The 24496-nt window shown below is 37.6% G+C and overlaps 2 protein-coding genes across 2 annotated transcripts in view; one reads left to right on the top strand and one right to left on the bottom strand.

Annotated features, from left to right (window-relative positions):
- LOC134743375 (uncharacterized) overlaps positions 1–24496 on the bottom strand; it is a 548210-nt gene that overhangs the window by 82150 nt on the left and 441564 nt on the right. The gene's annotated exons all lie outside the window — the stretch shown is intronic.
- On the top strand, positions 11153–23013 carry LOC134743459 (von Willebrand factor D and EGF domain-containing protein-like). The gene is made up of 6 exons (XM_063676894.1): positions 11153–11503; positions 14778–14802; positions 16708–18323; positions 19162–19197; positions 20926–21059; positions 22031–23013. Exons 1-6 carry the CDS (start codon positions 11412–11414, stop codon positions 22150–22152), a joined length of 2025 nt encoding a protein of 674 aa, XP_063532964.1. The 5' UTR covers positions 11153–11411; the 3' UTR covers positions 22153–23013.

Consider the following 24496-nt stretch of genomic DNA (forward strand, 5'->3'; position numbering starts at 1 on the left):
GGCCCCAGCAGCCCGCCGTTTACACCGCAAAATGGACGAAAATATAACTCGAGAACTTTCGAAGATTACTCTGGATGATGTATTTATAAGACGTGTTTGTAAACTTTTTAACGAAAATGAAAAACTTAATAATTTGGATTTGTTTAACTGTTCCATTAATTCATTAAAATGTGTTTTTCGGTAGTTAATTAATTATGTAAATTTTTCTTATGTATACTTATGTCACTTTCCGGAAATCATGTCATTACTTATTAATTCCTACATTACTTATTAACTTTATTACCTGTACCTACTCATGGGTCGATTCACGAGAATCGGCGAGGATTTTCTTTTAGATATAATTTACAGTTTCAGTACAAATCTTCCGCCGGCTCTCGTGAGTTTTACCTTCAAACTATTACTACCTAGTACCTACCTACTTTATGTTTTTGTTGTTTTATAGACTGCAATTTATATACAATAATGAAACTCCAGGTCTTAATTTAAGAAATATTTGTAAACTTGTTTGTAAACGACTGTTTGTTTCTTAAATAAAATAAATTAAATTAAATGATTAATGGATAAAAAACACAAATAATCTATGAGTAACATATTATTATACAATAAATACATTATACAAGTAATTTATTGATGCTAACTGTGAATTCAGCGGAAACGCTCACTCTCATAACTTAAACTGCTTACAAACGAACCTTGTCCTAGGGTATTGGCACCAGTTTATGACCTCCGCGACTACAGACGGACATAAAACAAAGCTTCAGATTCTGCACCCTTTGAGCGCTGCCATTTGTCCAAATCACTCTTTAAGAAAATAAAAAACAGGACCGTCTTTATCGCCCGCCACTGTGGTTTTTATTTATTTGTTGACAGAAAATAAGGTTACTAAATTGTATTGAGAGAATAATTCTTTTTCTAAATTATTTAGCTCTATAGCTGACTAGAAGGGTGACACGTTAGAACTGTCCGGGTCCGACCCGAGGCGGGGGTTTAATTAAGTTTGAAAATTATGTTCAGGGTAGTAAGTTACTGATACTGTGGTGGTATTTCTTAGTTTTTGCCATTTCGTGCACCCTTATGCATAATTAATAGCCATTCTCTTTTAATATCAGTGCGTCGCGCTTGCATTGTATTTCTGTAAATGACCGAACCGAGAGACCGAAAGGACTGGGGTGTTACTTTCGCAGCGTGCGTCAAATGTCGCACGTTGCTTTTCGTATTTATATTATCGCGAAATCTTAGAATTTACATAGATTAAAATAATCATTCACTTACTTATATAATGACTAGCTTTTGCCCGCGGCTTCGCCCGCGTGATTTAAGAATCTATGTGGTTTTATGTCTAATGTATAGGTATAGGGTGCGGGGGAGGCAGGGGAAGGAGATTTACAAACATACCTCTTTTTAATTTTAAAACTAACACGGGACATAATCGTGTAAATACTTACGTTTATTTGTGGCCTGACGTTTCGAACGTGACGTTACGTTCGTGGTCACAGGCAGAATGGTGAGGAATTGCATCAACATCTTCTAACGTAACGTAAGTTTGTACGCGATTAAGTTCCATGTAAGTTTTAAAATTATGAGTGAAAATCGTGTTAGTTTAAATCAGTATACCTCTTTTTATCTTTGAGCCGGCTTTTTTTACCACTGTGTGTAGAAGGGGTGTAGGCCCCTAGCTAGTAGCTAGCTAGGTAGGTAGGTTCGTTAGCTAGTCCTAATAGGCGGGTTATTAAAGCGGCTATCTAACATGACTGACATCTGATAAGTTCTGAGAAATTCACTGGTACCGGTCGCGGTTTGAACCCGCCACCTCCGGTTAACCGCTCTGTTATCCGCGCTCATATGTACTTGTGTCATTCTCGAGCGTCACAACTATATCGGCCCTCTATCACGGCATGCAAATAAGGAAGGCCCAAAGTAAGGTAAGGCCGTGAGCAGTGTTGGCCGAAATGTTAATGCAATTAACCATTAACCAGTACAAATTGAATCGTAAACTGTAACCGTCCGTTACGGTTTACGGTTCAATTTGTACTGGTTTAATTGCAATTAACGTTCGGCCAACACTGGCCGTGAGGTTCAAATATATATTTTAGGAAAAACGTGTTTTTTTTTCAACTCAGTATTAGGTGTAGGTACTTGAAATTTTTAAACAATGAGGGCTATCGTCTTTTTGCTCACCAGTTGGCGCCTCTGTTGATGGTGGTCCAAAAGACTAAAGAACAGCTGTCAGTCATTGAAGTGACATTTGACATTTCGAACTATGGAAAAGTCCACCATCTACACTAGCGCCCCTAGCGGCGAATTCATATGCGTTAGCCCTCATTAGGTAAAAATTGTCCCTATACTCTTGTTACTTTTGTGACGTTTTTAAATATACACTGTCACAAAACGGGCACAGGTATTTTTTTAATGTAAAATTGACACTTTTCTTTCACAAATTTGCATAACATTCATGTAGATCATAACTATTTGAACAATATGCCATTTTTAATGTGCAAATATACATATTATCTTACTTAAAATGTGTTAACAAAGAAGTTAACTGATAGAAAATTTGATTAGGGGAGTCTTGCCCGGAGGCCGAGCACATGATTGGCGCGACAGTATGTCGCCGCATAGAGTAACTGATACTAGAGCGGTACTGTCATAGTAAATTTTGTAACCCCAGTAAATTCACTGCCATCTGTCGACACACTTTAAAACTAAAAATGAAGATTTATAAAAATACGATAGAATGTATTTAAATATAGATAAATGATTTTTTTTATTTGCATTAATTATTTTTATGATTTTGACCCATGTTCTTTCACTGATATGCGTTAAAATTGTTAAATAACAAACGAAACCGTCAACGCCATCTATACGACTGTAGGGCAAAACTAGTAGCGCCCTCTGAACGAGAATCAAATTTTCTTGATTTTCGAGGCACATTTTTTCCTTAGACTGTATCCATCTATTACGGAGTAATATCTATCTTTGGTCGCCGCGAGATAGACTACCCGTCTTTTACTAACTGTATAAATTAAAGAGGGACGGGTAGTCTATGTCGCGGCGAGTTTTATCACAAGAAGCGTGTAAAAAAGTAGATTAAATTTAATAATGACGTAATTTAATATAGCAAGCTTACTCTATTTAAGCTAAATAAATAACAATAGCATATGGAAAATTACAACAGGATATTAGCCTTATCAATGAGTAATTTATTTACTATTTTACTAACTAGTTTTTATGCTCTAGGTAATATAATATAATAAAAGCTAAGAAACAAGGAAGTGGGACCTTTTAATAGTATTTATAATATACCTAAGTACCATCTGCTCTGTTAAAAGGAGGCTAACGCAAATCGTAGTTTTTATATTGAATTTTTATACCATGGAGACTATGTAAAGGAACCAAATCTCTATGTATGAAAAGTGTCCATCAAAAAACAATAATTAGGCGGCGCCACCATACACCGAAATACTACCAAAAGCAAACTACGTAATTTGGTCGGGTTATTTGTTGCCTTATATGGTTCATGTTATACTCATGTCCCCGAGCCTAACTAGCGCCACCGGAGAGATTAGGAACTATTATTTAAAGATGAAAGCGGTCACTTTTGCAACAATTCTGCCATAAGAGATTGGCATCCTTTCTATACCATCCATATTTTATACGTTTTAGTCACGTCACGGGCAATATCATGAAAAATATCACAGGTATTATATTTTCAATGGCAGACCTTTAGTTAAGATGGCTCCATAGAAAACTTGTCTAATTTATTTTGTAGTTACTTATAACCCTTCAATTGGCGTTCAACCCGTGAGTGGTCGGATCGAAAAGTAGTAAAATGGCGGCCCATCACTCACTGGTCGATGCGAGATCTAGCAAACTGTCGGCCACCAGTGAGTAGTTAGTGAGTAAGTGAGGAGGATTTTAACGTAACAATTAAATGATTGTAGGGGCCCACTGACTATCAGTCCGCCGGACGATATCGGCCTGTCAGTTATTCGGAACTGTCAAATTTTTGTTCTAACTGACAGACCGATATCGTCCGGCGGACTGATAGTCAGTGGGCCCCTTAATATTTATGCATTTGAACAGACCTAATCAAAACCCGGAAGAGTGACTGTTTTCAGTTTCCTTTTGTTAAATATGACTACCACCAATCACCATAAAACAAATTGATGATTGGAAGTAATCGCTATTATACATCTGTAATATAGAGAGTAATTAAGATAAAAAAATAATCCTGCCTTTACGCCCCTCCTTAAGCGTGTTGCTATTAGTACTATGATTTTCCTTTTGCTGGCAATACTAATATGCAAGTTGCGTAAGTTAAAAGATTTTTTTAAATAAGTCCTTCGTAAGTTCGTACCATTCTGAATTCTATTGCTACAACATAAAGTGCTATTTTGATCGGCGCGTGAGTTTCATCCAGTAGGTACTTTGAATATTGTTTGTTCCTGTTTGATGTAACGTGACTGAAAATCACGTGTTTGGTCTATGATAGGAAAACTAGCTCATAAACATTATTGAGAGGTTTCTTTATATTCAACCTTAGGAGCAAAGTGGAAAAATTCACTGTCTTGGGTGGGATTTGAACCCACGACCACTGTATCGCTATCCCAGTGCTCAGTGAAAAATTGTACTGAGATGACATCTGTCTCTGGCTCTTTCGCGATTTCGTGGTTGGATCCATAGTAAAAGTTGCTCAGTATAATCCCAAAACAAAACCTCCCTGGCAACGGGAATGCAGTTATTTTTTAGCCACCCTGTATAATGATTTCGAATATAGTTTATAAGGTTAACGGTACATTATGTAGGTATGTACTTATTTGCAATTATATTTTGGCTGTGTCCATTTGCGCGTGACATGAATTTCTAAAACAATCTGTATCTCACGGAAGTTAAAGCTTATTATCCAATAGCATCTCGATTTTCCTAAATATAAATATATTTTATTCGCGTATGATATTTTATTACTTTAAGTTAGTATGCGGCACACTTAATTGCAGTCCCATAAAATACTAGTTTATTTATGTGAGTCCTCTTATAGTAGTGAAATACGTGCGAATAATTCGCTATTGTTTTTGTGCGTACGTTGGATATATTTTATTAATCATTGTGTGCGAATAACATGGCTTAATAATTACATATTTTTTATAAGAGGGAAGTAACGGAGTTTAAACTGTAATAGATGTCATATATTAAAGAAAAAGTGACGAATCCCTCCAGTGGGGAAGGCGGGAATATTTAATAAAATAATTTGATTTGTTTCCAAACTTGTTAAAGAGAGTTAGTTAGTTAGTTAGTTTTGCTGGGCATTTTCCGCAACTCGACATCCAATGTGCCTATTTTGCGTGAAACGAGGTAGCGCTACTCTAACCACCCCAGCTCCTCCACGAAGCCTAGCAAGGTCTTCAGGTTGCTAGTTGCTTCCTTTAGTGTGCATGGATTCCCTAGGTATTTGCTCCTATATACTTCTACCTGTTTACAGTCTAGGAGAATATGTTTTGTTGTTTCTTCTTCTGCCATGCACGCTCTGCACATGGGGCTGTCCGTTTTACCCATAATATGTAGGTGTTTGTTTAGTGTGTTATGTCCTGTTATTAATCCTACTATTTTACGTAGTTGGCTTCTTGGTGTTTTCAGTAATATTTTGGTAAGTTTGTGGTTCAGTTCCGGTAGAATTTCTTTGGTTTGCCTGCATGTCTTCATTTCATTCCAGTACTTGTTGTGCAGTTGTCTGTGATGTTGTTCTAGCTGGTTGTGTATGTAGGATATTGGTAGGGGCATGATTGGCTCGGGTCCATATGCCGGTGTTTCTGAACCTTTCCTGGCCAGTTCATCCGCTGCATCGTTTCCTCTTGATCCACTATGCCCCTTTATCCATTGTACTGTTACTTTGTTGCCTTCTTTGCTCACTTCAGTGAGGCTTCGATGACATTCAAGTATAAGCTCTGAAGTAAGTTTGTCGCTGCATAGCGCTTGTAGTACCGATTTACTGTCTGACAGTATTAGTATGGTTTCGTGTTTCACTTGTCGTCTTGTAATAGCATTGCAAGCTTCTATTATTCCTAAACATTCAGCTTGGAATACCGTATTGTGTTCACCAAGGGACTTTGTGATGTGTATGTTCAGGTCCTCTGAGAAGACACCACATCCTGTCCCTTCGTTTGTCTTTGAGCCATCTGTGAATATTCTTAGGTTTATTTGGTTTAGTCCTTCTTTCGGATCTTCTGTTAACGATATGGCGTAATCTTTCCAGAAGATCATAGTTTTTGGTATTTTGTCGATGGGCGCTTCCAGCATGGGCAGTTTTAAGATCGTATTTTCATAGATCTTTTTGTGCGATGAGCTGAAAGATGTCCATAGGTTTAGATTTTTCAAACGAAGAGCTGTGGCAGCCGCTTCTTTCTGTATGTATATGTGTAGTGGCAGGAGTCCTAGCATTATTTCTAGAGCCGCAGTCGGAGTAGTTCTCATGCAGCCCGTTGCAGCCACACATGCTAGTCTTTGTGTTTTATTTAGTTTGTCTATTACTGTAGTTAGCTGGGTGCGGGGCCACCATACCACCGCGCCGTAGCTGATCATTGGCATTATTACCATTTTGTACAGCCACAGTATAATGTGAGGGGCAAATCCCCATCTTTTTCCCACCATCCTCCGGCATTGCCAAAAGGCTACTGTTGCTTTGTTCAGTTTATTGTCCAGGTGTTTGTTCCAGTTCAGTTTATCGTCCAGGATTATGCCTAGATACTTTACGTCCTTTGAAAGTGTCAGTTTTGTGCCAAAAAGTGTTGGCATTGCATATGTACCCAGTTTTCGTTTGTGTGTGAAGAGAATTGTGTCGGTCTTTTTTGGGTTTACCGATAGGTCATTCTCCTTGCACCATTTCTCTACTATTCTCAGTGCTGTCTGTGTGAGATCGCACAGTGTGCTTATTACTAGGCCGAAAGGCCCTAGGCTTAAAGAGAGTTTAATTTAACGAATAATAAGTTTGAAATATGCTATTTAAATAAATAAATATTACATACATACATACATATAATCACGCCTATTTCCCGGAGGGGTAGGTAGAGACCACGGATTTCCACTTGTTACGATCCTGACATACCTCTTTCGCTTCCTTCACTTTCATAACATTCCTCATACACGCTCGCCGGTTTAGGGTGCTCTTGACCTGGCCTTTCTTCAGGATTTCCTCGATCTGATCAGAGAAAGTCCGCCGAGGTCTGCCCCTTCAAACTCCTGTTTCTACCTCTCCTTTATACACTCTCTTTGTTAGCCTTCTTTCACTCATTCTTTCCACGTGTCCAAACCATCTATACCTTTCTCAATTTTTGTCACTACATCTTCGCTCAGTCCACACTTTTCCCTTATCACACTGTTCCTAATTCTATCTTGTAATCTCACACCACACACACTTCTCAAGTTGAGAATCTCAACGCTCTCATTTCCACTGCATTCACTTGGCTCTGATGCCTCTTCTGCCATACCCAACTTTCGCTACCATACATTAAGTGTAGGCACCAGCACCCCTCTATAAATAAATATTATGGGACAATATTGTCTTCGAGAGAATTTGGTCCGACTCTAACATTTGTCTACGTATTTTTTTCAACGTAATTTGCAAAGGCATTTTGTGTATAATATTTAGCATAGTTGGCAACGTAAAATGATAACAATATAAAAGAAAAGGTCTTTCGCACGCTATATGAATAAGTTCAACGGATATCATAAGACTAGTGATGTACATATTGCGGAGATACAATTAATGATGGATAAGGTAGGTAACTTACATATACACTCATTGTTCGCTCACTACACTTCAATCTTACTGGGGTAACCGCACCCTACTTGATTTTTTAAAAAACTTAACAAACTTAAAATTTTGTCTATTTCTAACAATCACAAATAAGAACAAACGATTATTAACAACTTGTTAAATTTGGGATACTTCCGTTAATGGCTTTTTTACCTAAGAGCTTTATACATCTTCCTAATTTTAGTAACTGACGACAGGGACGTTGCAATAAATAGAAGTGAAATGGAGATATTTCCGTCGTGTCTTACGTATTTCGGTGTCCCTCTCTTCATAAATTGAGGATGGTGTAATGTAACTTCTTTCGGTTTAGCCGCTAAAGGCAACGTTGACGGGCGTTTTCTAAAATAAATATTGAAAACCTGATTCTTTCAAATCTGGACATTCTTGGGCTCATTCTACTCATTTCTCGGGGGAGCCTTACCCCTAGAGATTCTCGGGGGAGCCTTACCCCTAGAGAACGCGTCCACAGGTGGCGGATGGTGGAATGCCCGAGGGATGTCACGCAAGAGACATCCCGAGGGTAAGGGTGAAATAAAATAACCCTCGCGGACCAAACAGGCCGGAGATGGTAAACTCCGTTATCAAACCCCTTCGTCGAGCTTCTCTAGCATCTACAGAGTAGAGGTCGACGACAGTGCTGTGGTTCTAGGCCGGGGATTACAGAAGGGACGGCAGCGGAGGAGCCCCATGTGGGCCAACGATGGCGCCCACACCTGCCAGGCAGGTGACAGTCTTGACGTCAGGCGGCAGCCGGTCGTAAAACCTAAAGCCAAATATCTTCTCCTCACATGAAAAACAAGAAAGACCTGCACCTTGCTTTTATAGATTTAGAGAAGGCCTTCGATCGTGTGCCTCGCAAACTAGTTTGGCAGGCCCTCCGAGCCCAGAATATACCCGAACACTATGTCAACCTAGTGCAAGACATGTACCACAATGTTACCACAAAGGTCAGAAGTCTGGCTGGGTTAAGCCAATCGTTCGAAGTCAAAGTAGGGGTGCACCAGGGTTCCGCGCTAAGCCCGTTTTTATTCAATTTAGTGATGGACTATTTGACAAAGGATATTCAGTCACCTCTGCCCTGGGCTATATTGTACGCCGACGATATAGTGCTAGTAGCCGACACACCACAACACCTGCAGGAAATGCTGAACACCTGGACGCATTCATTAGAAACACACGGTCTTAGAGTTAGTCGAAGTAAAACCGAGTATTTAAAATGCCCATTTAGCGGGCAAACAACATCTGAGCCTATTTACATCGGGTCGACGCCTGTAACGGAAGTGCAAAAATTTAAATACTTGGGCTCCGTATTGTCAGCAGATGCCAATATAGACTTGGACGTCAATCACCGAGTGAACGTCGCTTGGCAAAAATGGAGATCGCTGACGGGAGTACTTTGTGATCCACGCATGCCCATAAAAACTAAGGGCAAAGTTTATAAGACGGCAGTCCGTCCTGCACTAATGTACGGCTCCGAGTGCTGGACAGTCAAAAAGTCACACGAGCAGAAGTGCCATGTAGCCGAGATGAAAATGTTGAGATGGGCGGGAGGTGTGACCCGATTGGATAAAGTTCGGAACGAGTATATACGGGGGAGCTTTAAAGTTGCACCAATCACCGAAAAACTCACTGAAAATCGGTGGTACGGCCACGTTAACAGGCGTAGTGATGATCATGTCGTCAAAGTCGCATTAAAAATTCCAGAACAGAAGAGAGGCCCAGGCCGCCGTCCGTCGACCTGGTGGTCAAACATAGAAAGAGACCTCAAAAGATCCCAGATGTCAAAAGAGACAACCCAAAACAGAGTTGCTTGGCGCAGAAGAGTGAGGAGGCCCAAATAAAGGGAACAGGGAAAGAAGAAGAAGAAGAAGAGGGCTCATTCTACTCAGAATCGACTGCATTCTCCATCCTGCTATTAAAAAAAGATTTTCCAAAATGTTCATTCCATTACGTCACGTATTAGCGTGAAAATTTTTTCACTTATGTGCGTGACGTAGTGGAATGTACATTTTTCATACAAATTTTGGGACTTTTTTTATCATCAGGATTGAATATGCTAGTGATTCTGAGTTAAAAGCATCCAAAAACACCAGGATCTGTGAGAATCAGGTTTTCAATATTTATTTTAGAGAACGCCCTGACGCATCTACATCGATAAACATAATCGATGATACATGTAACTGCTGTGCAGTTGATTTCGATTTTATTGCTACTGCCAGCTTCTGAATGCAGATTGCGTTGGGGTCATTCTATATACGACTCTGTTCAGTTCAGTAAAGAAAAAATGTTTATTTTATTTTGGCGTGTTTAGTAAAAATATTATTATTAAAATTGTATGAAATCACGTAAATAACAGTATAAAGAAAATATTGTATTTAACTATTTAAGGCGGTTCCCTGAGCCAGAAGGCGAAAAATCTCCTTATATGATCATGTTTTTCTAAGAGGCGTTGATATTCGTAGACGTGGAAAAAATATATGTAGTTCTTGACTATATTACCTTTATCAGAGCGAGTGGTTCGAAAAATGGAATCTTGAGCGTTGCGAAGGTTAAACAAAATTTGCCACCGAGTGAAACACAAATTTTTTCACCACATCAACACAAGGAAAATACTAACTGTAAAATATCACACAAAATCAAAGCAAATAGATTCAAAATGAATGTTTATTAAATATTTATCATTCAAAATCATCATTAAAAAGTCAATTCTACCAGCAAACATAAGAAAACAACTCAAAATTTGCATTTGATTACTGTGAATACCTAATGTGCAACTTTCTTATCAATTTTTGAACAATCAAGAGCCTTTACCAGCTGGTGTGGTGGAAACGTGATTTATAATAACATCAACAATATCGGGAACAATATTTGTTAAGTAGACTTGGGAACATACTGAAAACTCAAGCCAAACAGATCGAAATCGGCACTATTGTTCAATGAATATATGCAAACATCCTGTAGCTAAAGTCGTATTAATTCCCGCGATCGCCGTGCGTTCAGTATTGTACTAACAACTGCGCTCCGCCGGGCACAATCTTAAAACATAATTCATTTTTATACAATTAAGTTCATTAAATAAAGTCCGTCTAAGCTAACTGCACCGACTTTGACAGAACAAAGTGTGGCAGTGACCTTACAAAATATTTTCACAGAAATTTGACATTAATGATAACACCCACACTGTCATTGCGAATGCAATGCAAAGTTAGATCGGTCCGACTCGAGCCTGCCCAACTGTCAGTAGAAAAAGGCGCGTATTTTAAAGTTTCTAATGGAGATCGACCATTTAACTTCTATTTTCAAATTTCCCGCCTTCTAAAAAATTATTTGCCAGATATTTATTTATAGTAGATTAAAACGAATGGGACTGTGGGAACGTTACATTTGAAAACCTAGGTGGATCTGTGGGCAGAGGAAGTGATACCAACTTATCGATATTGAGGCCATTTTATTACCAGCCAGTGACCAGTGCAGTGGTTTAATAACTTTTTAATAATTAACCAGTGACTTGCGCATTTTTTGTATTCTTAGTAGCCAGTGTTTTTTTTAAATATAATCCGTCAAGTGTGTTTTGTTTTTCTGTTCGTTTGAATGTTTCGTGATGTATTCTCGGACTTTATGGATTTTGTTACTGGTGATGTGTATTGACGCGATAAAGGTTGGAGATCCTGGAGTTTGTGAAGTGGAATACGAGTAATTATTATTTTTAAATTAATTTTTAAGCCTTTAAGATAAAAAATACACGATTCAAGCCTTCTCGCCTCTTTAAAATCGTAAAAGTTCTGCATAACAAAAAATACAAAAAATATGATGTATTATTTATTTATTTTAAACTTTATTGCACAAGAACAAGTACAAAAGGCGGACTTAATGCCTTGAGGCATTCTCTACCAGTCAACCACTGGGCCAAACAGAAATTGTTAAGGTGGGTGCAGTGCGATGCGAAAAAAAAAAATCTAAATATAAATTCTAATACTAACGCCAATATACAAACTAGTAATATTTATATACTTAATACCTTTATAAAGTACATAAATAAACAATATAAATACATATACAAATTTATCATATAATATACATAAATATATATTTGCATTTGCATTTGCATATGTATGATGTATGAATGTGGTCATTTTTGCCATATAATACGTATTTATGTATGCCCTATTTTGGAAATTATAAGCGCTCGTAACCGATCGAAAAGGCGTGCTTTTTAAATGAGGCAGGGAGTTCGAACCTCAACTCGTATCACTTCGTTTTTCGAAACTTAAGGGGCCCACTGACTATTAGTCCGCCGCACGATATCGGCCTGTCAGTTATTCGGAACTGTCAAATTTTTGTTCTAACTGACAGGCCGATATCGTCCGGCGGACTGATAGTCAGTGGGCCCCTTTAACTACGAATAATCATTTGATATTTACTAGCAACTTTTAGGTGGTGGAAATCATCGTAAAACAGCTGAACTCATTCCAATTAGGCCCAATTCCCTATTCGAGTTAAAGTGATACTGGAAAACTCTTTCTAAAGTTAAAACCAATTTAGAATCATTAATAGGTATAGTGTACCTAATAAATCGGTCTATATCACTTCTCGATGAAAAAAAAAACCATATCGAGTTTGGGTAGAGTAAATATGTACCTATGGATGCTGTAATTTCTGGAATGTTAAGGTTTTTTTTTTATGGGAAGCGGTAGTGGCGGGTCTGACGTCCGACTTTCAGTCCGGGTTCGAATCCTGACTAATGAGTTTTTCGGAACTCATATACGAAATGTCATTGAAAGGAAATCTGAGGAAATCCGTGAGGAAATCTGCAAACATCGGGGAAGAAATTCAAAAGTGTATGTGAAGTCCCCAACCCAACCCATTTGGGTGCGACTATTGCCCCCACTCGCGCATGAGAGCTGGCCTATGTCCATCAGTGGAACTCATATGGGCTGCGTTGTTTATTTCGTTTGGGGTATACAGCCTTATCCGCACATTATCAATTCACCGAAATTTCATATTGTGGTTCTTATATTTTCCTATACAGTATGTCCCATTTCCGCACTAGTCAAACCGTTATAGAAGCATATTGTTAATTATCTGCCACCGCAAAAGGATATAGGTATATATTTCATGAATGCTTTCATTCAACTCTGAACTCTGCCGGAAGCTTACAAAGTTGTTTTTTGCTTGTCCTTGTTTGGGATAATTGAGAGTTAATTGAGTTTCAGTTATTTACTCGCGGCAGGAGCGTGAAACCTTCCTGTGTCGCGATAACCGACAATAATTAAAATATGGGGCATTTTCAACCAAAAAGGTACTTATTGTCGCTTGTCAGTAAGGCACTATCCATATAGCTTCAATTAGAAATCAACCTTATCGACAAGCGACAATGTGGTTGAAAACGTTACAAATATTGTCTGTAAGCCAGGTTTGTCAGTATGAAGGTGGACATTTTAACTTTTGATGGACTTAAAAGTGTACCATTTACTTTTTTTCCAAAATCCATCAACTTTTGGGTTATTTCTACTCAGAATCACGAGGACTGTCGATTTAAAATGAAAAAAAAAATATGTCCCCAAAAAAATGACAGTTTTGTAACGCATTTTCACATACATTTTATTTTATATGGACCGATACAAAACTGACACCCAAAATTTGTATAAAAACAGGTTTTTTCTTTATCTTATTCAATAGTACTCGTGATTCTATTAACCCAAAAGTAGATGATTTTGGTTACCATTTTTTCTGAAAATCCCCAGGTGAGAAGGGTTGTCCTCATGTAGAAAATTTGAACGTCGCGCCTTTTTCTACTGACAAAGCGGGTTTAACAAAGTATAGGGTCATTGCGCTGGTTTCCGTCCATGCTCTAGTTTTGGTCCACTTGACGGATTTGCAAACAATATATTTCTTTTTTAATTTGCTACTTACAAAATATATTTTTTTATGTAAAAAGATATATTGTTTAGGCATTAAGGGCAGCATATATTACTAGTTATAATAATATAGGTACTAAGTATGACTAATATTTCTACGCGTTATTGTTGCGCGGCGTGCCAAAAGGTTTCCTATTCCAATAGTACATTGACCCCATGATACGATCATTCTAAAAAACAGTAAGTCATAATACAACAGAAACAGAAGCGGTATTCAGATATTAAAATCAGTTACGCTGCTCCTTACGTAGGCAAACACTCGCGAACGCGAAGCGAAGCGGCGCGGCGGGCTCTCTTTTGTAGGCAGGGGTCGGAAACCGGTATTTGCTCCATACAAAAATACCGGTATTATTACGTTCTTTTTCGTTCTTTTGTTCATAATTTCATTTTTAATGGGACGTTTTAATAATGCAAAATTGTTTCCTAAATACATGATTCAGTCCTACGTAATGAGCATAAAAAAATTCAAAATATTGGGCTATTTCGGGGTTTTTTAAAAATACCGGTTCCGAGCCCTGTTTGTAGGTATCAAAGGATTGATTCACCCCGCGCCGCATCGCTTCGCTTCGCGTTCGCGTGTTGTTCGCCTACGTAGTACGGTGCGTGGTTCAAGTAGTAGTAGTAGCAGGTAGGTTCCCTTAGTAGTCAGGTACGTTATTACTGTAATACAATAGGGAATATTACTTACGCGAAATTCTGCGTTGGGGGCGTCACTACCGCAATCTGCGGGTCTATCGCGAAACAAGAAAATCGAAATTTCGTTATCTAACATCTCTGTCACTCTTGCATATTCGAGCGATAAAGAGACAGGTAGCGAAATTTCGGATTCGCGTTTCCCGATAGGTCCTCTGTAAAGAAACCGCCTTGGTGCATCAATGTCATATTTTATTATCTCTGAAAACTTGTCAAAAACTGTCAAAAACTGTATGTACCTATATAAGGTACTCTATGGTTTACTAAAAAGGCTAGTGCTGCACTTTGGTGGAAAAACATTGCAGTAATATCCCCTATTCTACGACCACAATTCCTAATTTCTTTTTTTATTTCAGTGTATCCGGAACGAGGTCGGAAGAGGTGAGAAAATACTGTTTATTAGTTTCATATAATCAATAAGTAAAAAAATTAAAAATGCGGCAAATTTAAAAATGTAGGCGCGAAGGGATATCGTCCCATAGAAAATTTTAATTGCCCGCTTATTTCTACAGACAAGATTTGCTTGACCAACTAAATCTTGACAATCAATAAGAGTTACATATACTATTCACTTACATTTTATACATATAATACCAATCGAAATCTGAAAATCCTAAACTAGGCAGCAAAGTGTGTCATTATTATTGACTTATCAAAACAACATCAATGGTCGGCGAAGCTTTGGCGGTATTAGTAGTAAATAATGAGTCACTGTAAGCTAATTAGTTATAATGACTGCTTTGATACCATATCGCTGTTCATTTAATTTAATATAGAAGCTGTAACCATTCCGCTTTAAATTACAATTAAAAATACATATGCAGTTTTCATAACAAGTGTTATTAGTCATTCTTATATACAGTAGAAAGAACCTTTAGGTGGGCCAGGAAAGATTCGTATTAAGGCAGTTGGGTTTTAGGCCAGAATCTAAGTAAGTACGACTCTGTTGAGGTCTGATTTGCTATAGGTATGTTTCTGAATAAAGCAGTTTCGACATACGACTTATGATATGGAAGTCACTTTCTCTTTAAACCAATTTCTGAGTAGGACAGATTCGAATAAAGGGGTCCCGTGACATGACAGTACTACGTCAGATTGGTAACGAGTTGGATTAGGACTAATGCAGTTTCTTATCTCATCCGATTAGCAACGATTCGATTAAGAAATTGAACAGAATATGTTAATGATGAATAACGTCACACTAAATCAATAGGTAGGTAGGTTAGGTTCGTTAGGTTGCTTTAGATGCCCGAAGGAATGCCCGCATAGCGGGGCTCCGTCGACTCAGGGTAAGAAGGAAATGTTCAATGGACAAGTATCTATTTTGGCATAATGGTACATATTTTGTGGATAATTTTTAATTTTTTTTTATAACAGAATCCGATCAACATCGAATCGGTCGTACTCGGAATTACACATACTAAGATTCCAATATGTAATTTTCTGTCCTACTCAGAATTCGGCATAATGAGAATCTGAAGTGCTAGGAATTTGAAATTTTACCTAACATTTTAGGAACTTGGATAACTTAGAAAACGCCCTATTCATAATCAAACCTATTTAGAATCCCAATTAAATATAAACTGGCAACCTTAGAGTCGTACTTACTCAGATTAAGGCCTAAACCTCAACTGATTTAATACGAATCTGTCCTGGCCCGCCTAAAGGCAATTATATTAGGGATATAAAATATAGAAACTATAAAATTACTTTAAAAATTGCAACTCAAATTGTTCAAAAATAAACCACACCCAGCCGTTCCTGCTGCAGAGGTGCCCATGATGCTTACGGCACTTGCAACGCTGGATTACTATGGACAGACTTTGCATCAATAACGACTCAGATAGGAAGTCTTTTTATGTATGATGGCTTATGAACTAGTACGAGATCCAAAACCACTGGACACAGCTTGTTTTACGATTAAGCGCAAATGTTACAAATGTCAATACCATATCACAGCTACGGTGAATAACATCAGAGAACACGTAACAATCTAAGCATTACAGTATAAAGGAATAATAAACTTTACATTTATTACAGACAAACATTCAATTCACAAATGAAACAAACTTAAATAAAGGTAGATAGATAGGTAGATAGATAAAAACTTTATTGCGAAACATTATCATGTCAAAAAATAATGAACTTATAATAAAAATACAAATACAACTTAAGTCTAGTTTACAAATCTATAACTACTAGGATTAGACAGGTCGAAACAGATGTCAGCATTCAATGAAAGAAGAGGATATCAGACAATAATATTTTGTTTTATTATATTTACAGACAGAAACGGAGCTAGTATGCTGCGATTTGTACAATTGGGACGACGATACAGAAGCCTGCGTACCAGACTGCGAACACGGATGCGTAAATGGAACATGTGTCGCTCCGAATCAGTGCGTGTGCGCACCACCGATGATCCTGCACAACAGCACCACCCCTAACACCTGCTTACACCCCGTCTGTGACCAACCTTGTATTAACGGAAAATGTACAGCCAACAACCAATGTACTTGCAATAAAGGCTTCACACCAATAGATTTACACACCTGTGTTCCCCTGTGTACCAACTGTACTAACGGTGATTGCGTAAGTCCGAATGTCTGCAACTGTCATAGAGGGTACACTAAGAAAGCTGGTCAATGTACGCCTCAGTGCAAAAGTGATTGTAGAAATGGATACTGCTCGGAACCTGATAAATGCACTTGTAATGATGGATACTTTTTAAAAGGTGATAAATGCGAGCCTATTTGTGAGACATCTTGCAAAAATGGCGAATGTGTAGCACCGAACACTTGTGAATGTAAACTGGGATATAAACCAAAGAACGGATATAAAGAAATATGCATACCTAAATGCAGTAGCGATTGTAATAATGGATACTGCTCCGGACCTGATAAATGTACTTGTAATGATGGATACGAATTACGAGGTAACGAATGTCAGCCAGTTTGTAAAAAACCTTGCCAAAATGGCGACTGTGTAGAACCCAACAAGTGTAAATGCAAAGAAGGATATGAACCTCAAAATGGACATAAAGAAATATGTATACCTAAATGCAGTAGCGATTGTAACAATGGACATTGCTCAGAACCTGGTAAATGCGCTTGTAATGAAGGATACGAATTACAAAATAATAAATGTCAGCCTGTTTGTGAAAAACCTTGCCAACATGGCGACTGTATAGAACCCAACAAGTGTAAATGCAAAGAAGGATATGAACCTAAAAATGGACATAAAGAAATATGTATACCTAAATGCAGTAGCGATTGTAAACATGGATATTGCTCAGAACCTGGTAAATGCACTTGTAATAATGGATACGAATTACGGGGTACTAAATGTCAGCCTGTTTGTAAGAAACCTTGCCAAAATGGCATCTGTACAGCACCGAACATTTGTGAATGTAAAAAAGGATATGAACCTAAGAATAGACATAAAGAAATATGCATACCTAAATGTAGTAGTGATTGTAGCCATGGATATTGCTCAGAACCTGGTAAATGCACTTGTAATGACGGGTACAAATTAAATAACAATAAATGTGAGCCAGTTTGTAAAGAACCGTGCAAGAATGGAAATTGTGTAGCGCCAGATACATGCAAATGTTTGAATGGATTTGAGAAAGCCGGAGATACCTGCTCGCCTAAATGTGATTTGTGTACTAACGGAGTTTGCAAAGCACCTAATAAATGTGAATGCAACGAAGGTTACAATCATACAGATAAAGGTTGCGTCCCAATATGCGAAAAAAATTGCGTCAATGGCTATTGTTCAGCTCCAAATGAATGCAGCTGCAATACTGGTTTCACTCAAGATACATTAGATTCTTCTATTTGTTACGAAAATTGCGGTCCTGATATGGATTTGATCAATGGAACCTGTGTTGTGTCTCTTCCGTAAGTATTAAGAGCAAGGCATTGGTTTGCTTTTTTATAATTTTAACAAAGTATTTTTCTGATGTAATTATCCTCGATTTACAGCATGAGTTTCAAAATAATCAGCAATTTTTAGCAGGACTGCATAAAAGTTAATGTAAGATTTCAGAAAAGATAAGGTCGGATGCCTCGGCCCGGGCACGGCCCGGTCTAGTGTGAGTCACCCTTATATTTGGCCAGATATTTTGTAATTTGAATATTATATCTCTGTGCTGGTTGAATAAATTTTGTACAAAAACGATTGTAGACGATATTTTGATTATTCTTTAACCAATGTTCACGATTAAATAAGGCCAGTTCATTATAAATTCAATTCTTAGGTTTGAATATGAGAAGGATCTGCTTAGAGGTTAAGAGTCCCCGGCAAGTCCGGTTCTCCATACAAACGTAGTTACGCTCTCATTTTAAAACGACTTGCTAGATTGCTCTGAAACTTTGTACTTACAATAGGATAAGGTACTTATATCAGTCTGTAATAGTAAAAAAAATACAGCGAATTTAAGTTTATCATACAACATTTGTTTTTGCTCTATTTCGTTTGTTTTATAAACTGGAGCTATATAAACTAATTACAGACCTAGATATACCTCATGTCATTGTATGTGCAAAGTTTCATTACAATCCAACACGTAGTTTTAAAATGAGATTGTAACTCCGTTTGTATGGGAAGGTAAAATTCGGCCGAGCTTGCCGGGGACTCTTAAGCATTTAATGGGCTTAAAAGATATAAATATTAAAATATCCTTGGCCTTGGTTATTGTCTTAAAATACTAATTTGACAATTTATCTTTTTTTTCAGACCAAATCCGGAAATGTCATCAGGAACCACTACGGGGTAAGATTATTAACCTTATTATCAGTAGAAGAAGTAGTCTTACGCTGCGTCTTACCAAAGATAGATATAACTCCGTAATAGATGGATACAGTCTAAGGAAAAAACGTGCCTCGAAAATCAAGAAAATTTGATTCTCGTTCAGAGGGCGCTACTAGCTTTGGCTTACTGTCGTATAGATGGCGTTGACGGTTTCGTTTGTTGTTTAACAATTTTAACGCATATCAGTGAAAGAACATGGGTCAAAATCATAAAAATAATTGATGCAAATAAAAAAAAACATTTATCCATATTTAAATACATTTTATCGTATTTTTATAAATCTTCATTTTTAGTTTTAAAGTGTGTCGACAGATGGCAGTGAATTTATTGGGGTTACAAAATTTACTATGACAGTACCGCTCTAGTATAAGTTACTCTATGGTCTTACGTAGGCGAACACTCGCGAACGCGAAGCGAAGCGGCGCGGCGCGGCGCGGCGGGCCCACGGCGTTCGCGTTCGCAACGAGATCGCCCACGTAGGAAACTTCTATAGGTATCAAAGGATTAATTCACCCCGCTCCGCGCCGCGCCGCGCTGCGCCGCTTCGCGTTCGCGTGTTTGCCTGCGTAGTACGCTGCGTTAGAACAACATGTGTCTCAAATTTAAACCACATACAGTCACCACTAGATATATCGGAGCGGCTGAAGTGCTCAAAAATATCTGAACACGCACTCTAACGCCTTGATAATAGAGGCGTGTTCAGATACTTGTGAGAACTGATCTGCTTTATCTGGTGGCGATGTTATGTGGTTCAAAAGTTTGATAATTCAGTATCAAAAAAATATTGCGCCGTAGGCTACAAGCCTTTTAATGAATTTATTAAATAAAAAACACTGCTTAAATTTTAGTTAAATTGATTGCTCAAAGAAATAATCAATGATTTAATTGAGCATACACAGAGTTGATTGCTTATATTTATTTGGCAGATTTGTGATTAGTTTGGAATTACAGTTTTGTAAAGCAATCAGACTAATTTAATTTTGAATAAGCAGAAACGTCTGTGAAGGAATAAATTTAAAAGTGAAAAGAAGTTCAAGTAATTTTTCCACTTTTAAATTTAATCAGACTAAGAATTTTTCGACTGGTATTAATTGTGGTTTTGATATTGATATGTAATGTGTGCCCAAAATTAATTACCGTTCGTGTGATAAGGGAGCGTTCAAAAATTACGTAACACAATTTTTGAAGATTTTTGAACCCCCCTCCCCCCATGTAACGCACCGTAACGTTTAGTTGGACCCCCCCCCCCCATAAACATTACGTAACACTTAGTGACCATTTTTTTACCTAAAAGTTACAATTACGATGCGCAAAGTACCGAAAAGTCGCTAAAATACGTTTATTATTATTTTAATCGCGTTTGCGGTAAATAATAAAACAATATATGCGTGTGAATGCGTTCCATAATAGTTTAAAATTCAAATAAAAAACAATGTTACGTAACGGGTTGTTCGAACCCCCCTTCCCGCCCCTGTAACGCATCGTAACGTTTTACAAGACACCCCCCCCTTCCCCAAATTGCGTTACGTATTATTTGAACGCTCTCTAAGGCATTTTGCGCGCCCTGAGATGAACTGCGGTCTGCGAGTCGTCTCAAACTCACATATATATTTATTTAAAATTCATAGGAGGTTTAGTTAAAAATCTTTTACGATTTTTATATTTCCTAATTACTTTACATGTTTGTAGGCTGGCGAGTATGCAGATGACATGGATAGTAGCAGGAGCAATACTTCTACTACTGATAGTGCTAGTACTGGTGGTAATAAGCCGCCTCTACGCTAGGAAACTACCACAGAAGACACCTGACGATAGTGACGATGGTACAGTACAAGCCATTCGTATCATTTTACGGTTTAGACTCACTTGTTTTAGTCACTCGCGCGACATGTTTCGGAGAGCCTAGGTCTCCTTTCTCAAGCACTAATAGTGCGAGCAGCGTTCACGACGACCGTGTATTGCGTACTGCCGCTGCCGCGCCGAGAAAGCCGGTTGGGGGAGGTCTTGCGCTATCGTTGTAGGCGAGCACAGTGGTGTGTTTGGGTTTGGGTCACCTAACACTTGTAGCGACACACAGCACGAACTCACTATGTCCACTACACTGTCACAACACTCACCGGCATTCTGCTGAGGAATCACAGGCTTCCATGCTGGCGGCACAGCCCAGCCGTTATCCCGATTGAAATTAGGGCGCCGCCCAATCTCGATCGCTTCACGTATTTTACGTGGTACGTAGCATTTTTCTCGTACCAGTAATCTCGCCTTGTCAAACCGAAGATAGTGCGACGCGCCTGTATCTATGGCGTGCTCTGCGACTTCGGAGCACTAAAACAAGTGAGTCTAAACCGTAAAATGATTTAATGTTAGTATGTCTCACAACAGTTAAAATTTGAGCCATTCGTATCTTTACTTCTATATGATTATTTCACATTATTTTAATGACATTTATATCAATTATACTGTATATAGCATAGACATCGTATATACAACCGGGGGTAAGAGAAAGAATATTCATATAAAATTTGGGCAGCAAAGGATTTTTTCTCTTTCACATAAATTTCGGTATTTCGCCGTCGCCTCCTACCCATGATGCCACCCGGTCGGTGATAAGGACACAGCATGGCACTATTTTCTCTTTTCTCTTATAGGAATCGCAATAAGACTATCTTTCTCTATCAAAGAGTATCAGGCCCTTGCTGCAGACTTTTCTTGGTTTAACTCTAGTTGTCTTGACAAGTTTCGATGTCTGACCTTTTATAGTTTTCATTGACGTATTTTGTGTTTTCATTGACAGGTCACTACGGCATCGGGAGCGTTGCGTACACCGTGCCGAACACTTTATTCCGAAAAAGCGATCTCACCGAAGAAGAGGAAACGAACGATGCTCTCTTGGACAGAGGGACCAGTGCTGTTTAGTTATTATAAGTATTAAATTAGTTATATTCAACTTTTTTTCCTCCTCCTCGCTTCGTTCCCCCTCAGTGCTGAGGGTAGTCAATCTTTTTTTAGAAGGCCCCTAAGAATTGCCTTGTTGCCCCGGGTAGCAAGATGAAATTACTTAAATGGCAAGGATCTATACCAGGATTACAAGATCACCTGACGGGGGAAAATTTTACGTACAAATATTTATTTCAGTATCGGTAAAGCATGTTGATTCAAAATGAAACGAAATGTTGTTGATGGGGATTTTCAGAAAAAAAGTCCTTTGTTTTTTTTTTCGAATTTTTTTTTAATTTTTTCTTTATTTTTTCGAATCGCCAACATGACCATTGGAGATCCGCGCCAATGTATTCAATAGACATCGTGATTCTGAGTAGAAATAACCCAAACGTTAATGATTTTCCGAACAAACTAAATGGTACACTTTTTTTCTGAAAATTCTTTAATAGTAGTTAAACGTAATTACTTATATAAGTAGATTATATTAAGGGCCCCGGCAAGCTCGGTTCTCCATACAAACTCATTTTAAAACTATTAGCTAGATTGCTCTGAAACTTTGTACTTACAATAGGATAAGGTATATCTATGCCTGTAATTAGTTTATGTAGCTTCTGATACCATAATTAAAAAAATACAGCAAATTTAAATTTTTCGTACAAAAACTTGTTTTTCTACTATTCCGTTTGTTCTATAAACTGGAGCTATATGAACTAATTACAGACCTAGATATACCTCATGTCATTGTATGTGCAAAGTTTCATTACAATCCAGCACGTAGTTTTAAAATGAGAGCGGAACTACTTTTAATATGGGAAGGTGTAATTCGGCCGAGCTTGCCGGGAAGAAAGAAGACACGATCTGAAACAATGTTTGTAAAAGGATTCAATAAAGAAAAAATAATAAAATTTAATTATGAGTTTATTTTAAGACATCCCTTTAGGATAAAAAAAATGGCGTTTGCAAAGTTCTCAAATTTGTGCTGTTTTCTATTACAAAGATTATCATGCTGAAATTAATTAATTAACTACTTAACTAACTTCAAATAAAAACAAACAGACAAAGGACATTGGCAGGATACTTGTTAGGTATAAGGGTAAGTTGCGAAAAAACGTATTTAATTAGTCTAAAGTTAATTGATTCCATTTTGGTACAATAATTAAGCAGTTTCTGTTTTAGTTACATCAAATATAATATAATAATATAGGATAGAGGGGTACTGTCATAGTAAATTTTGTAGTCACAGTAAATTTACTGACATCGATCTGACTATCGATCGACACAGGATTAAAACTAAAAATGAAAATGTATACAATTCTCTTTGCCCTTTTCCGTAACATAAACGATTACAATGATCAGATACATGTTAAATGGAGAGACAGTAGAAACAATGTAAAAATGTATAGACATCTACTCGTGTAGTCAAGTAGTTTTTAGATAAAGAGGATATCCGTTTACTTTATAATGAGTACATAATGAGGGCTGCCGCGTTTAATTTGGGCGCTAGTGTGGATGGAGGTCTTTCAAAATGTCAAAGCATAGAAGTTTTTGGGGTTTTAAGTTTTTTTATCGGGAATTTTCACTCCTTATTCATAATTGTGGTAAATGAATATTTATGCGAAATGACTATTGGCAAGTATATATTTATGCGAAAGTATCATTCGGTTTAAAGTTTTCTGCGATACGTGTTATGCAAACAATATTATGCCAGATGAGAGGAACCCATTCTAAAAACATCACCTTACGGGAAAACTATTTATTTATCCTGTAAGTGACATACGCCGCGGTGGTTGTGTTTAACGTGATCTAATTTATTAATTTTATTATTGAATTAATTCTTAAATTTTTAAAATGCGTACCGGATTACTTTTCATCGTGGCTTTTGCTATCTTGGTAAGTCTTCTGTTTTTATAATTCTCGGCCGAATTTCACCTTCCCATACAAATTTGAGTTTCGTTCTCATTTTAAAACTACGTGTTCGGATCGTAATGAAACTTTGCACATACAATGACATGAGGGCAGGTATATCTAGGGCTCCAGTTTATAAAACAAACGAACTAGAGCAAAAACAAGTTTTGTATGAAAAACTTAAATTCACTGTATTTTTTAACTATGGTATCTGAAGCTACATAAACTAATTACAAACCTAGATATACCTTATGCTATTTTAAGTACAAAGTTTCAGAGCAATCTAGCTATGCGTTTTAAAATACTACGTAACTACGTTTGTATGGAGAACCGAGCTATCGGTACGATTTTCCATGTAATACGCCATTTTACAAGTTTTTGTTAAATTTGACCCACTTCCTGACTTGCAATGAAG

This window comes from Cydia strobilella, chromosome 8 (genome assembly GCF_947568885.1).
Source record: "Cydia strobilella chromosome 8, ilCydStro3.1, whole genome shotgun sequence".
NCBI classification, from domain to species: domain Eukaryota; kingdom Metazoa; phylum Arthropoda; class Insecta; order Lepidoptera; family Tortricidae; genus Cydia; species Cydia strobilella.